General features: G+C 43.1%; 1 protein-coding gene across 1 annotated transcript in view; it reads right to left on the bottom strand.

The window, feature by feature from the left end:
* LOC136884116 (gamma-aminobutyric acid receptor subunit alpha-6) overlaps window positions 1-14,055 on the bottom strand; it is a 246,966-nt gene that overhangs the window by 30,310 nt on the left and 202,601 nt on the right. Inside the window, exon 4 of the mRNA XM_068229794.1 lies at window positions 1,758-1,825. Within this exon, the coding sequence (XP_068085895.1) occupies window positions 1,758-1,825 (68 nt within the window). The remainder of the gene's footprint in view (window positions 1-1,757; window positions 1,826-14,055) is intronic.

Genomic DNA, 14,055 nt, shown 5'->3' with positions numbered 1-14,055 from the left:
AAGAAGAGCTGCTCGACTAAGTGGTATGTTCCGAGCTGTCAGCGGAAAGATGGCGTGGAATGGCATTAGTAGACGAATAAGTTTGAGTGGCGTTTATAAAAGTAGGAAGGATCACAATATGAAGATAAAGTTGGAATTCAAGAGGACAAACTGGGGCAAATATTCATTTATAGGAAGGGGAGTTAGGGATTGGAATAATTTATCAAGGGAGAGGAAAATGCTAGGTAAAGTGCAGATAGGGAATCTGCCACCTGGGCGACTGCCCTAAATCCAGATCAGTATTGATTGATTGATTGACTGATTAGTGGAGGAGAGTGGAGAAATCACGGAAAAGCATTCTTGGGGCAGCCGAGAGTGAGGACCAGCCCCTCTCTGCCTCCCAAATGCAGAGGCATAGAACCCTCCTCTGCTCGGTTGGTCGGGCGGAGTGCATAGCTGTCGGACCAGAGACCTGTCGTGCCCACCTGGAGCCTGAAACCTACTCTGCATCAGCCGATGGACTGGTATGAGGACGTGAGTACAGATGATCCACCATTCATCGCACAATAAGCTGTCGCACTTAATCCTGACGGATGGCGACCAAGAGGAAGGCCAAGAAAACGCTGGATGGACTATACCTAAGGATACGCGGCATGTGGACGTATGGTCTTCTGATGGCATAGACCACACGAAGGGAAGGCCCGCCGTAGACTTACGGCAGACCGCATTTCAGCGGGAAAACGCAAACGAAGAAGAGGAAGAAGAAGGTTGAGGCGCTGTCCCTCTGCTTCCAACTGGCAAGTCCGATCCTGGCTCAGTCCGGTCGCATTTGAAGTTGCTCAAATACGTCAGCCTCGTCTGGTTCCATGGCTAAATGGTTGGCGTGCTGGCCTTTTGCCACAGGGGTCCCGGGTTCGCTTCCCGGCAGGGTTGGAAATTTTAACCATAATTGGTTAATTTCACTGACACGGGGGCTGGGTGTATGTGTCGTCATCATCATTATTTCACCCTCATCATGACGCGCAGGGCGCCTACGGGAGTCAAATCAGAAGACCTGCATCTGGCGAGCCGAACTTGTCCTCGGACACTCCCGGCACTAAAAGCCATACGCCATTTCATTTCATTTCATTTCATTTTACGTCAGCCTCGTTTCGGTAGATTTACTGGCACTCAAGCTGGACAAAATTCTAACACCTCGGAGTCTCCAAAAACCATCAAACGCATTTAGTGGTACGTAAAAACAGTAATAATAATAATAATAATAATAATAATAATAATAATAATAATAATAATAATAATAATAATAATAATAATAATCTCTTTTTGCAAGTGTAAAGGGCCTCGAAGCTGGCTCCGTGGTGTAGGGGTAGCGTGCCTGCCTCTTACGCGGAGGCCCGGGTTCGATTCCCGGCCAGGTCAGGAATTATTACTTCGACCTGATGGCTGGTTCGAGGTCCCCTCAGTCTACATGATTAGAATTGAGGAGCTATCTGACGGTGAGATAGCGGTCCCGGTCTAGAAAGCCAAGAATAACCACCGAGAGGAATCGTCGTGCTGACCACGTGACACCTCGTAATCTGCAGGCCTTTGGGCTGAGCAGCGGTCGCTTGGTAGGCGAAGGCCCTTCAAGGGCTGTAGTGCCATGGGGTTAGATAGGTTAGTTATTAAAGTGCCTCGAAAATGAATTAAAGCTTTTAAAGGTGTGAAACATGAAATGAAAAATGTCATCGGGTCAAAATGACCCACTTGGGCGTTCATCACATTTTTAGAGTACTCACCATATCCAGCTCTGAGAAGGGACCCATACTACGAATAAGCATGTTGGTTTTCACAACAGTCGGATAACCTAGAAAGAGAAATAAAAACAATTAATATTGCTTATCTCGTGAGTGCGCTTATATATTCAGTCTTTAAAGTATGATTTCTACTGTTGCATCTCATTATAATGCTTACATTCGGGAGGTAGGGGGTTCGAATCCCACTGGCGGTATTTCTGAAGATGGTTTTTCATTTTCTCATTTTCACTTGCAGGCAAATTCCTATTCATAGGCGACAGCTGATTTCTTTCACCTCCTTACCGAATTTTATTCATCACCACCATTCATTTAATCTTCATTTCCTCCTCAACTGAGGTTGGCGTCGGGAAGAGCATCCGGTCGTAAAACGTGCCATGGGATTTCACAATACCTCATCCTCAACCCTACAGCGAGAAACGGAATGTACGATACTTTATTATTCTTTTCATTCTTTCTAGCTTTATCGTAATCAATTATTTATTTTTAACTACTTGTTGAATGTCGGACTAAAACATCGAAGTTTTTCGGCGACGAAAGAACGAGAAAGGATTAGAAGTGGTAGGGAAGTGACCGTGACCTTTGCCCGGTGTGAAAATGGGAAACCAAGGGAAACTATCTTCAGGGCGCCGACGGCGGGATTCGAACCCACCATCTCCCGAATGCAAGCTCACACCTTCGACCAACAACGCTTGACCAACTCACTCGGTTAATTTATTCATAATATACAGAATTTCCTCTTTTCAGGTGTATACAGGGTGAAGCCGAACTCCACCGACAAGCTTTTGGAGGTTGTTCAGAGATACCTTCTGAGTATATTGGAATCCCGTGGTCTTCGGTGGGTTATTACTGAGTAATTGCATTTCGTTTGGTTTGTTGCTCCTGTTAGTTGAAATGAAATGAAATGAAATGCCTTTATTTTCCTCCGATCTACAGCATTGAAGCCTTATTGATCTATTAAAGAGAAAAATAATAATGCCCAACCTGGGCAGCTTAATCTAACATACACATATAATAATTCCTGCAAAATAAACATATCTAACCCATGTAAATAATAATAATCAAATAGCAACGAGGCAGAATGGTCTGTTGTCCCTGGTATAAAACAGTATGGCAATATGGCAATGAGAAACTAAGCTGGTATCATGCTATGTAGAGTACGATGTTGTGACAGATTTGCATCTGCACTTTAAACAAGACAGTATGACAGTATGACATTGAAAAGCTAAACTGGTAACATATTGCTATGTAGGGTACGATATAGTGTTAGATTTGCATCTGCACTTTAAACAAAGAGTATATCACTTCCGGCCGGGTTCGCACTCAGCATATTCTTCCTTGACCACTGACCTCACTGGCTTTCTACTTGAGTTGCAAACCTGGCTTCGTATTTCCTCCACTGTTGTGCCGGTGTGCAATTTTTCACCTTACGTTTCTTTACTGTTGGCCACTATTTGACTCTGTTATCTCACTGTATTCATTATCTTTAGAATCCAGACTACTTATCACATTAACTGAAGGCGTGTTAACTCACCATTAACTTGGACCCTCAGCTTATATACCAACCATCACCACCTATTAACTTTATCCTTAACACCTATCCAATTTACAATCACTCTCTTCCTCTTCACTGCACACTTCGCCTCCTGCGAATTTAACTATTTAATCACTCTTGTTATAGTTAACGAATACCACACAAACTCCGCTATTCTCATGTATACACCAATTTACTTTCTACTGCAGATTGCCTTTTTCGCTACTTGTCATTATGCCTTCCTCCAATTTGTTCTTACCCCATATCTCCCTTAGGCTCAAATTTCTCCCTTTCGCTAGGGCACCTCTTGCTTCTTCTTCCTGCCTCCCAGCCGTATTTTCACTCCGTTTGTGTGCTCTTGTCACATCTTGCATTTCCGTCCTCACCAGCTCCTTAATAGCAGCCCTGGTCTCCCTGGTTTCCTTCCTGAAATGAAATGTCGTACGGCTTTTAGTGCCGGGATATCCCAGGACGGGTTCGGCTCGCCAGGTGCAGGTCTTTCTATTTGACACCCGCAGGTGACCTGCGCGTCGTGATGAGGATGAAATGATGATGAAGACAACACATACACCCAGCCCCCATGCCATTGGAATTAACCAATTAAGGTTAAAATCCCCGACCCGGCCGGGAATCGAACCCGGGACCCTCTGAACCGAAGACCAGTACGCTGACCGTTCAGCCAATGAGTCGGACGGTTTCCTTCCTTATTTCCCTCCTCATCTCAGCTGTTACCTCTCTGGCTCCTTCTTCGATCGATTTGAAAATAGCATCTTTCAGGTTAATCTTTTCTTGCTGTGAGCTTAGGTCCAGTGTCTTATTTTCTTTGGTTCTTTCTTTATCTCCAGGTCCGTCTTCACCCACTTTACTGTCTCTGGCTTGCCTTTCTTCCACACTCTTCCCAACTATCTGTCCGTCCTTCCTATTCTCTTCCATTTCCTGTAATTTCTTCCATGTCCACACTCTAGTCCATTGTCCATTGGATACTACTAGTTGTTGACCCTTAATATAGGCTCTTAACCCTTGTATTTTAGCCCTGACTAAATGTTTTTTCAGAGTGATTATATTCTTTATCCCTTCTCTTCCCATGTCTCTTTTAATCCAAATTTTTGTGCTACGTATATTATCTGCGCCTCTTATCACTACTTCCGCCATCAAGGTGGAAAACAACTTCAGTTTTATGAATGGAACTCCAACATTCAGTTTATATTATTCTTTCTCTGTTCAATCTCTAAGCACCTGCTTTATATGAACATTCATCGCATACTCCTGTTAGTTTTGTACCTATATTGAAATAATAATAATAATAATAATAATAATAATAATAATAATAATAATAATAATAATAATAATAATAATAATAATACAGTAATAATAATTGGGTAATTCAGGTGAACTTATAATAGATCCCAGGAAATCACTTGACAGGTGGAGGGAATATTTTGAAAATCTTCTCAGCGTAAAAGGAAATCTTCCTGGTTGTCTCACGAACAACGGAGCTCATGGGGAGAAGGAAAATGATGTTGGTGAAATTACGCCTGAGGAAGTGGAAAGGATTGTAAATAAACTCCATTGTCATAAAGCAGCAGGAATAAAAAAATTAGACCTGAAATGGTGAAGTATAGTGGGGAGGCAGAGATGAAGTGGCGTCATACAGTAGTACGATTAGCATGGAGTGTTGGTAAGGTACCTTCAGATTAGACAAAAGCAGTAATTGCACCTATCTGTAAGCAAGGGAACAGGAAGGATTGCAACAACTATCGAGGTATCTCATTGATTAGTATACCAGGCAAAGTATTCACTGGCATCTTGGAAGGGAGGGTGCGATCAGTCGTTGAGAGGAAGTTGGACGAAAACCAGTTTTGTTTCAGACCACAGAGGGGCTGTCAGGATCAGATATTCAGTATGCGCCAGGTAATTGAAAAATGCTATGAGAGGAATAGACAGTTGTGTTTATGTTTCGTAGATGTAGAGAAAGCATATGCCAGGATACCGAAGGAAAAGGTGTTCACCATACTGGGGGACTATGGAATCAAGGATAAATGATTAAAATTAAACAAAGGCATTTATGTTGGCAATTGGGCTGCAGTGAGAATTGATGGTAGAATGAGTTCTTGGTTCAGGGTACTTACGGGGGTTAGACAAGGCTCTAATCTTTCACCTTCACCGGGCGAGTTGGCCATGCGGTTAGGGGCGCGCAGCTGTGATCTTGCATCCGGAAGATAGTGGGTTCGAACCACACTGTCGGCAGTCCTGAAGAATATAACGATCCTTTTACGAATGATTCGATTGTATCCTCACGATTATAACCAACACGTCAATGGGACTTAGCCAACAGTTGCTCTGGTGGCTTTGATGTGTGCAGACGTGCAGGTGTGCTTGTGTGTGTGTGTGTGTGTGTGTGTGTGTGTGTGTGTGTGTGTCGTCTCCAAGGTTCTTTTTTTCTTCCGCTCTCGTTTCTGCTGGGCGGTCAAATGAGCGTGATCAAACGGTAGGCAACAAGACTCTATTACATTTTTCCAAGATGCAGGTCCACTTCACTTTCTAAAATATGTTTTGTTCGTATTTTTGTGTGAACTCAATACTAAGCTATACTAGTACTAGCAGAAATCGACGGTTAGTTTTTAAGAGAATATACCCATATAAAGTATGAAATTTAAACTTAAATTTGTGTCACAAATTCTCTCTTCTTAAAACTTTCTGCCATGCCCCAATCTCAAACGGAGTTACCGGAGAACCGGTTCCGATGAGGATTTTAGCCCGCCGACCTATAGATGAGGTCTTGAGTGCTATCTCCTCAGAAGAACAGTGATGTTGAACAGAACGAAGTTAAGTGGAGGGGAATCCTGTGGTGGAGGGATCTGAACTGGTCAGAATATGACCTGCGCCCCGACTTACATGGGGGCGATGCACTTATTAGACCCTGAGTTAGAGATAGGGTTGCATAAAGTTGAGATGTACTGTTAAGCAGGTGAGACGGGGGTCACCCATCCAGGTGGACACCACGCCCATGTTGCTTAACGATCAGAGATAGTAGTGACAGTACTTAGAAGAAGAATGAAGAGGAAGGGAGTCAGTATGCTGTTACTTGGTGGAGGAAGATTGATGACTGATTAGGGGGCGTGCTTGGTGGGGAGAGGTTGGTACTTGATTAATATACAATTAACTGTCTACTAGGCATGGAGGGAAGTACTGGGGTAGCTTGGGGGGAGAGTATATTGATTAGTACATGGAGCAGATTGTTGGTTTCTTGGCTGTATTGGAGGGTGGTGGGATGGTACTATGGTAGGAGGTAGGAAAGTGATTTGGAATGGGAGGTGTAGTAGAAGTGTGAATGTGTCGTGAGTGTTTGTAGTGGTCTTTAACTGCTTGCTTGATGTAGGGGCATCCAGGGAATGAGGCAGCGTGACTGCCTTCACAGTTAGCGCACCTCGCCTGGGCCTTAGGAATTGTGCAGTTAGTGTGGCGGTGAGGGCCGCCGCACCGATTGCAACGAGTGCCTTCCGTGCAGGATGCAGCGGTGTGGTTCAGCTTTAAGCAGTTAAAGCATTGGATAACCAGAGAGGAAGAGGGTGTTTTATGTACATGAGAGGGTGTTGGTGTGTTGGTGTGTGTGGTGAGCCTGGGAGCAGGTTTTCTACGCCTCCTCCCAGTCTGCGTGTTTTTGTCTAGTGAGTTAGGGATTGGGTCATTAGGCCCAGAACCTGTGCCTGTTAGTGAAGGTGAAGGGTTGGGAGCAATGTTGTAGTAGTTATCAGTCCCAAGTTTGGAGAGAAATGGGGGTAATGTCTCTTTATGCCACAGTAAGGAACCATCCTGCAATTTGACTGGAAAGAAAAAACTCGAGGAAGTATCTCATTCCAGAGGTACACTGATTTTACCGACGCTAGGATTGGAAACACAGTCTTTGTGAAAGTTATCTCCCCCTAGGGCAGGGATGGCAAACCTATGACACGCGCGCCACCTAGTGGCACGCAGCATAACATACTAACAAATATTAATATTTTCAACATGTAATAAATAGGTCAAAAATCTACCAACATTTTAACATTACGTTTTAATAAAGAAGTAGGCCTATGTCACAATTAATTCTAAGACCATATATTTCACAAATCTTATCAGGTTAAAGCAAAAATACACCTTATTCATAAAAATACCTGTGTTTTCGAAATTTAATTTGCAGTGATGTTTGAAAAATAAAATCATGAGACATTCACACGAATGGATTTACATGTAATGCACTCTAATACCTAAACGAAGCGAAGTGAGGGGATTTCATAATGATTTTAAAGAAAAATAACCGACGGGACACTGGACAGTAAAAGGTGATAAACAAGACATTAACTGACATGCTAGTCCGTAAAGGTTTGCCATCTCTGCCCTAGGGAGTGACGTAACATTGTACAAATTTCAGCCAATGGCAGTGCCTATTGGCACCAGCCACAATTTTTATGTTATTCATATTGTGAGAGCTTCGCAAGAATTTGTCGGGAAGTTTTAAATAAATCACGGGCTAATAAGAGAATGTGCAACGTGCGAGAATAGTTCGAAATTGTACATTAAGCGAGGTGCTCTCGTCGGAACAATGGTTGGTGGAAAAGAGGCCACAGTTCTTGAGAAGTCTAAATTTTCGTCCGCTATTTTTTTTCAGCCGGCCCCGTGGTGTAGGGGTGGCGTGCCTGCCTCTCACCCGGAGGCCCCGGGTTCGATTCCCGGCCAGGTCAGGGATTTTCACCTGGACCTGAGGGCTGGTTCGAGGTCCACTCAGCCTACGTGATTAGAATTGAGGAGCTATCTGACGGTGAGATAGCGGCCCCGGTCTAAAAAGCCAAGAATTACGGCCGAGAGGATTCGTCTTGCTGACCACACGACACCTCGTAATCTGCATGCCTTCTGGCTGAGCAGCGGTCGCTTGGTAGAACAAGGCTCTTCAAGGGCTGTAGTGCCATGGGTTTTGGTTTGGTTTTTTTTTTTTTTTTTTTTCAATTGTGCCTTTTTCTTAACCCATTAGTGCCTGAATTAAATTTTTTCTGAGATTTGCTTACTTATTGTGTTTTGCCGCATGTTTGAGACCAAAATAAACTAATAAAACAAGTTTCAGAATTTTGGAATCGCTAGGTCATAAGATATTTGACGTTGCCATATGGTAACGCTAGGCGCTTGCACTACCTATTTTTAAACAATGAGTTTTGAAAGTCGAATTTAGGTTGCAAAGTGTTTTTTTTTTTTTTTTCGTTTTCGTGCAATAACAGTGTTGAAATATCTTAGCATTATTTATTGTAAGAATATGGAATATCAGTTTTTATTCACATCACGGTAAAAAAAATAGAATTATTGAACAAAGGAGAAAATATTTGTTTACAGTATATAGACACATATGTACAGTTCATTGCCTGTCAAAATAAAACACTCACTGGAACAATAGAATAAAATAAAAATACGAAGAAGAAGAAGAAGAAGAAGAAGAAGAAGAAGAAGAAGAAGAAGAAGAAGAAGAAGAACTTCAGATGCAGTTACAAACTATTAGTCTATACTTTCGGAGGCATATAAAAGCCCACCCTCAGTACTTGCGCGTTAGCCACAGAGATAGAGAATGACAATCTTTCACTGTCTTCATATCATCCTGCGTGTCCCAATAAGAACGCTTGGAGGGCAACCTATTATATCCAGAAATGAAAAGTATGGCGACAAAGCAACGAATTTCATCAGAAGTTATTTGTGGGTCCGTACAATTTAAAAACACCCCATACATTTTAGACTCTCGAACTAAATGTTCGATCAGCTGGTTATCTGTAAACAATTAAAAAATGTCAACAACAGTCATGGATTTTCACTTGCTATAACTCGGCTCCGGAAATGTCAAGAGTCGCCCAATATTGAAATCAGCCCCATCAGTCTATCTTGGTTTTTTATTTGATTTATTATTTCCTCTATCAGTTATCCGCTCTTTCGCAGCATCGGGTATTGAAACAGATCTTGCATCAGTAGACAGAAAAGGCACTCCGTCCTCTGGTAACACACCTTCACCATCGTAACTAATCCCGATTCTTTCATTATTTACAAGCTTCATTTCAGCACTGACACATAACTTTTGAGAGAGAGATTATCAACAAGCCCACCATTATCTTCATCAGCAGGAGCCCTCATCTGTAAGTACATTTACATAGTGCGGTTCCACAAAAATATCACCATCGAGATCTTCAGTCAGTAGCATATCCAGTGCTTCTAAAAGGGAAAATCCCTTCCTGAAATGAAGATGTATGAATCAGTATAAAGTATCATGATCTGACAGCTGCAGCTATTTTACTGAGTATAAGCGCCTAGCGTTGCCATATGGCAACGCTAATGATTCAACAAGCACTACTACGGCATTGTGCACCCGTACTGTTTCAAATGCTTACAACATATATAATGAAGTGTGCACAACACTACTGTAAACATAATCCAATGAAAGAACTTCACTTATACATTTTATATCCTTCTTACGTGAAACCAGTAGCCATTTCGCAGGAATCTTAAAATAACCAAGAGTCCACCAGTCTTTATGTCACAACAATAGATTTTAAAACGAAATAAACATGATTGCTAGATTCTACAAACCCTTCTCTAACTGTCGGATGACACCACAATCTTCCAGATTATTTCTTGTTGCCTACAGCATTAAAAGAAAAAGGTGCGAAAATCGTTGCCATATGGCAACGCTAGGCGCTAATGGGTTAAATAACAGAGTGCAGCTACTGATTTTTACCCTCCTCCTCTCCATTAAGGTGTGTTAAGTTTTGCACCATTGTTTTTTAATATAGGTTAGACTTTGTTCAGGTGTGTGTATAAAAAATATCAGCATTCGTTTGCCCTGGACCAATACTACGAGTAATTAAGAAATTACCCCTAGCCCTGGAGCAACAGTTTATGGTTATATGTATGTTGGTTATTAAGCCCGAAAGCTGTTTCATCCTCCACGGCTATGTCAACAGCTGTCATAGATGGCCTAGGAATCACTGAAGAGGCGTACTAGGGAAATGAGGAGTGAGGTAGTTTTCCGTTGCTTTCCTCACCGAACCATAAGTTGCCACTTAAATACACGCACCAACCGACCTTATGAGTGATATTTTTATCGCATTCAAACCAGGGACTGGCTGCATAAGGAATGGTATTACTAGCATCGCTCATACTTCAGTCACTTTCATATTGTCAAAGCCAAGGATGAGTAACGAATTATGGTTAGGTTCGGGGAGTGAGTATTGAAAAATAGTTTTAAAAAGTGACAGCAGCGCATTCTATGTTTGACCTGTTCAAAATTTGAACTAATGAATTAAGCAATTCGTTGATTTACCCGCGTGTGTGCAATAATTCATCGTCATTTTGTCAGCCGTATTGGTTTACTAGTTCAGCCAATGGCAGTGCCTATTGATGCCTGCCATAATTATGTTATTCAGACTGGTGAACTAAAGAGTAAGTAAGCTAAGTGGACTGACATCATTCCACGTGAGTCACACTCCAAACGATGGAATAGGAAAGGCCTAGGAGTTGGAAGAAAGCAGGCGTGGTCTTAATTAAGGTACAGCCCCGGCATTTTCCTGGTGTGAAAAAATGGTAAACCACGGAAAACAATCTTCAGGGCTGCCGACAGTGGGGATTCGAACCCACTATCTTCCGGATGCAAGCTTACAGCCACGCACTCCTAACCGCACGGCCAACTCGCCCGATGTAGAGAAAAGTAGCCATAATTCCCGGCTTCCAGATGTGATTATTCGGTCCTCCGCACTATGCCACTAGCTGTGTATTCCCTGCCGTTCCTTGTCATCCTTAAGTGCCATTCTTTCTCAGCCTTCTAAAATCTTAACCAGTTCGTTCTCAGCCTTGTGAAATCTTAAGCAGTTTCGTTCTCAGTCTTCTGGCACCGAATCTTGGCACAAGATTTGACATCAGTGTGCTTGAGAGAGATATTTCTCTGTAGATTTACAAGGTTATTGAAGAATCGTAATCCATGGCGACATTTCGGTACTTCGGAGTCTCTTAAAACCTATAGCAATAGACGGAAAGTTAAAAACTTGTATGAGGAATGCATGTGAACAAATTGTGCCATGTTAAATGTGTAAATAAAGCATGATAAAACAAACTTAATACGTCACATGCACACTGATACCATCTCACTAACAGGATACGTATTAATGGCTAGAACAACACCCTTTCATGTAACTTCAGGAGTATGACAAAACGTACCACGATATGTCGCGTGTTAGATTTTATCTGACTTACTGCGGCGCTTTGGAATAATGTCGCTAGTGAAGTCATATGATTTCCTTTGACATAACGGTAACCGCGAAGCTGTTAGTTATCGCGCGCCACCTTTGTGTCATAATGATGTTATAAATTGAATCCATTGTAACAGCTACAACTGTATCGCATTAACACATCCACGCCCCCAAAGTAGGATACGATTTTGAACTTGAAATATCCTTGACTTTATTATTATTGTTGCCGGCCCCGTGGTGTAGGGGTAGCGTGTCTGCCTCTTACCCGGAGACCCCGGGTTCGATTCCCGGCCAGGTCAGGGATTTTTACCTGGACCTGAGGGCTGGTTCGAGGTCCACTCAGCCTACGTGATTAGAATTGAGGAGCTATCTGACGGTGAGATAGCGGCCCCGGTCTAGGAAGCCAAGAATAACGGCCGAGAGGATTCGTCGTGCTGACCACACGACACCTCGTAATATGCAGGCCTTCGGGCTGAGCAGAGGTCGCTTGGTAGGCCAAGGCCCTTCAAGGGCTGTAGTGCCATGGGGTTTGGTTTGGTTTTATTATTATTATTATTATTATTGTTATTCTTCTTCTTTTTTCTTATTGTCCGACTCCTTTGCTGAATGGTCAGCGTTGAGGCCTTAGGTTCAGAGGGTTCCGGGTTCGATTCCTGGCCGGGTCGGGGATTTTAATCGGGTGTGATTAATTCTCCTGGCTCGGTGACTGAGTGTTTCTGCTTGTCCCAACACTCTCCTCTTCATATTCAGACGATACACTACTCTACCAACCACCACCGAAACACACAATAGTGATTACATCTCTACACATAGTGTTGGGGTCAGGAAGGGCATCCGGCTCTAGCGCTTGTTGACGCCCTGCGCTGCCGAAAAGGAAGACGTTTTCAGGTTAAAATTACTTTTTTTACAATTTGCTTTACGTCGCACCAACACAGACAGGCCTTATGCGATGATGAGATAGGAAAGGGCTAGGAGTAGGATGGAAGCGGGCGTGGCCTTAATTAAGTTACAGCCCCGGCATATGCCTTGTGTGAAAATGGGAAACACGGAAAACCATCTTCAGTGGTGCCGACAGTGGGGTTCGAACCCACTATCTCCCGAATTCAAACTCACAGCTGCGTGGCCCTAACCGTACGACCGATTCGCTCCCATCCCCACCGTTGTAAGCGACGCTGAACGATGGCTGCTAGATGCGCTGTCGCGTTATCGTGTAGGATTATGGCATTGTCCAAAAGATCTTGCAATTCCGCTAGAGTCCAGCGCATGTCCTCTTGTAAACACTGATCGATCACCACTATCCGAACGTCTTTGTCCATGGACACTGAACGGCCTGGGCGAGGCAGGTAAAAAGGCAGTTGATACTCTGCCCCGTTTGAACGTCTCCATCCACTTCGCCACTGTTTTATAGGGCATGACATGCACGCCTAATGCTTCCCGCAGCTCTGCATGGCATTGGCGTGCATTTCCGCCGCGGAGAAGTGCTATTTTAATATACGATCCTTGCTCCTGCTTGTTGACTTCCATTTGGTGACGCTCTCACTCACACATGGAACTTGGGGGCATCCTTAGACCCACACTGTTGTTTACATACACCATCTAGTGGCATCATTCGCAAGTACATACCGTACGTTTCCTAATGCATATATTAGATTTTCCGTGTTGTCTCCTGTTCGCGAGAAAAAGAAAGTTGCCATGACTTATGACTCGACCTACGTATTATGATCATTTGATTTTTGCAAAGGGAAAAGTGGTTTCTTTTTCGTTTAATAATTTACGGAACGTGCGTGTGGTCCTCCAGCCGTAGTGACTGGGTTTTACATAATAATCTGATTTTTGCTCTATCTCATCCTTTTCGACACCCACTCTTTGTATAAATTTGTGTACCCCCTTACCGCACTCACATGCGTTTAGTGTGGTGTTATCATTACCATTACTCCAAAGAAGTCTGGAATTATTATTATTATTATTATTATTATTATTATTATTATTATTATTATTAATATTATTATTATTATTATTATTATTATTATTATTATTATTATTATTATTATTATTATTATTATTATTATTATTATTTAATCCGTTTACCCTCCAGGGTTGGTTTTACCCCGGACTCAGCGAGGGACCCCACCTCTACCGCCCCGAGAGCACTGTCCTGGAGCGCGAGACATTTGGTCGGGGTTACAACTGGGGAAGAGGACCAGTATCGTGCACAGGCTGCCTCACATGCTATGCTGAACAGGGGCCTTGTGGGGGATGGTGAGATTGGAAGGGATAGACAAGGAAGAGGGAAGGAAGCGCCCGTCACTATAAGTTACGTAGGCGATTGTCTGAAGAAATGGGAAATCATGGATAACCACTTCGAAGATGGCTGAGGCGGGAATCGAAACCCCTCTACTCATTTGACCTCCCTAAGCTGAGTGGACCCTGTTCCAGTCCTCATACCACTTTTTAAATGTTGTGGCGGAGCTGGGAATCGAACCCGGACCTTCGGGGG

The sequence above is a fragment of the Anabrus simplex genome, chromosome 12, assembly GCF_040414725.1.
Source record: "Anabrus simplex isolate iqAnaSimp1 chromosome 12, ASM4041472v1, whole genome shotgun sequence".
Lineage (NCBI taxonomy): Eukaryota > Metazoa > Arthropoda > Insecta > Orthoptera > Tettigoniidae > Anabrus > Anabrus simplex.
The sequence above is the reverse complement of the archived record's forward strand: the minus strand, read 5'-3'. Positions and strand labels throughout refer to the sequence as shown.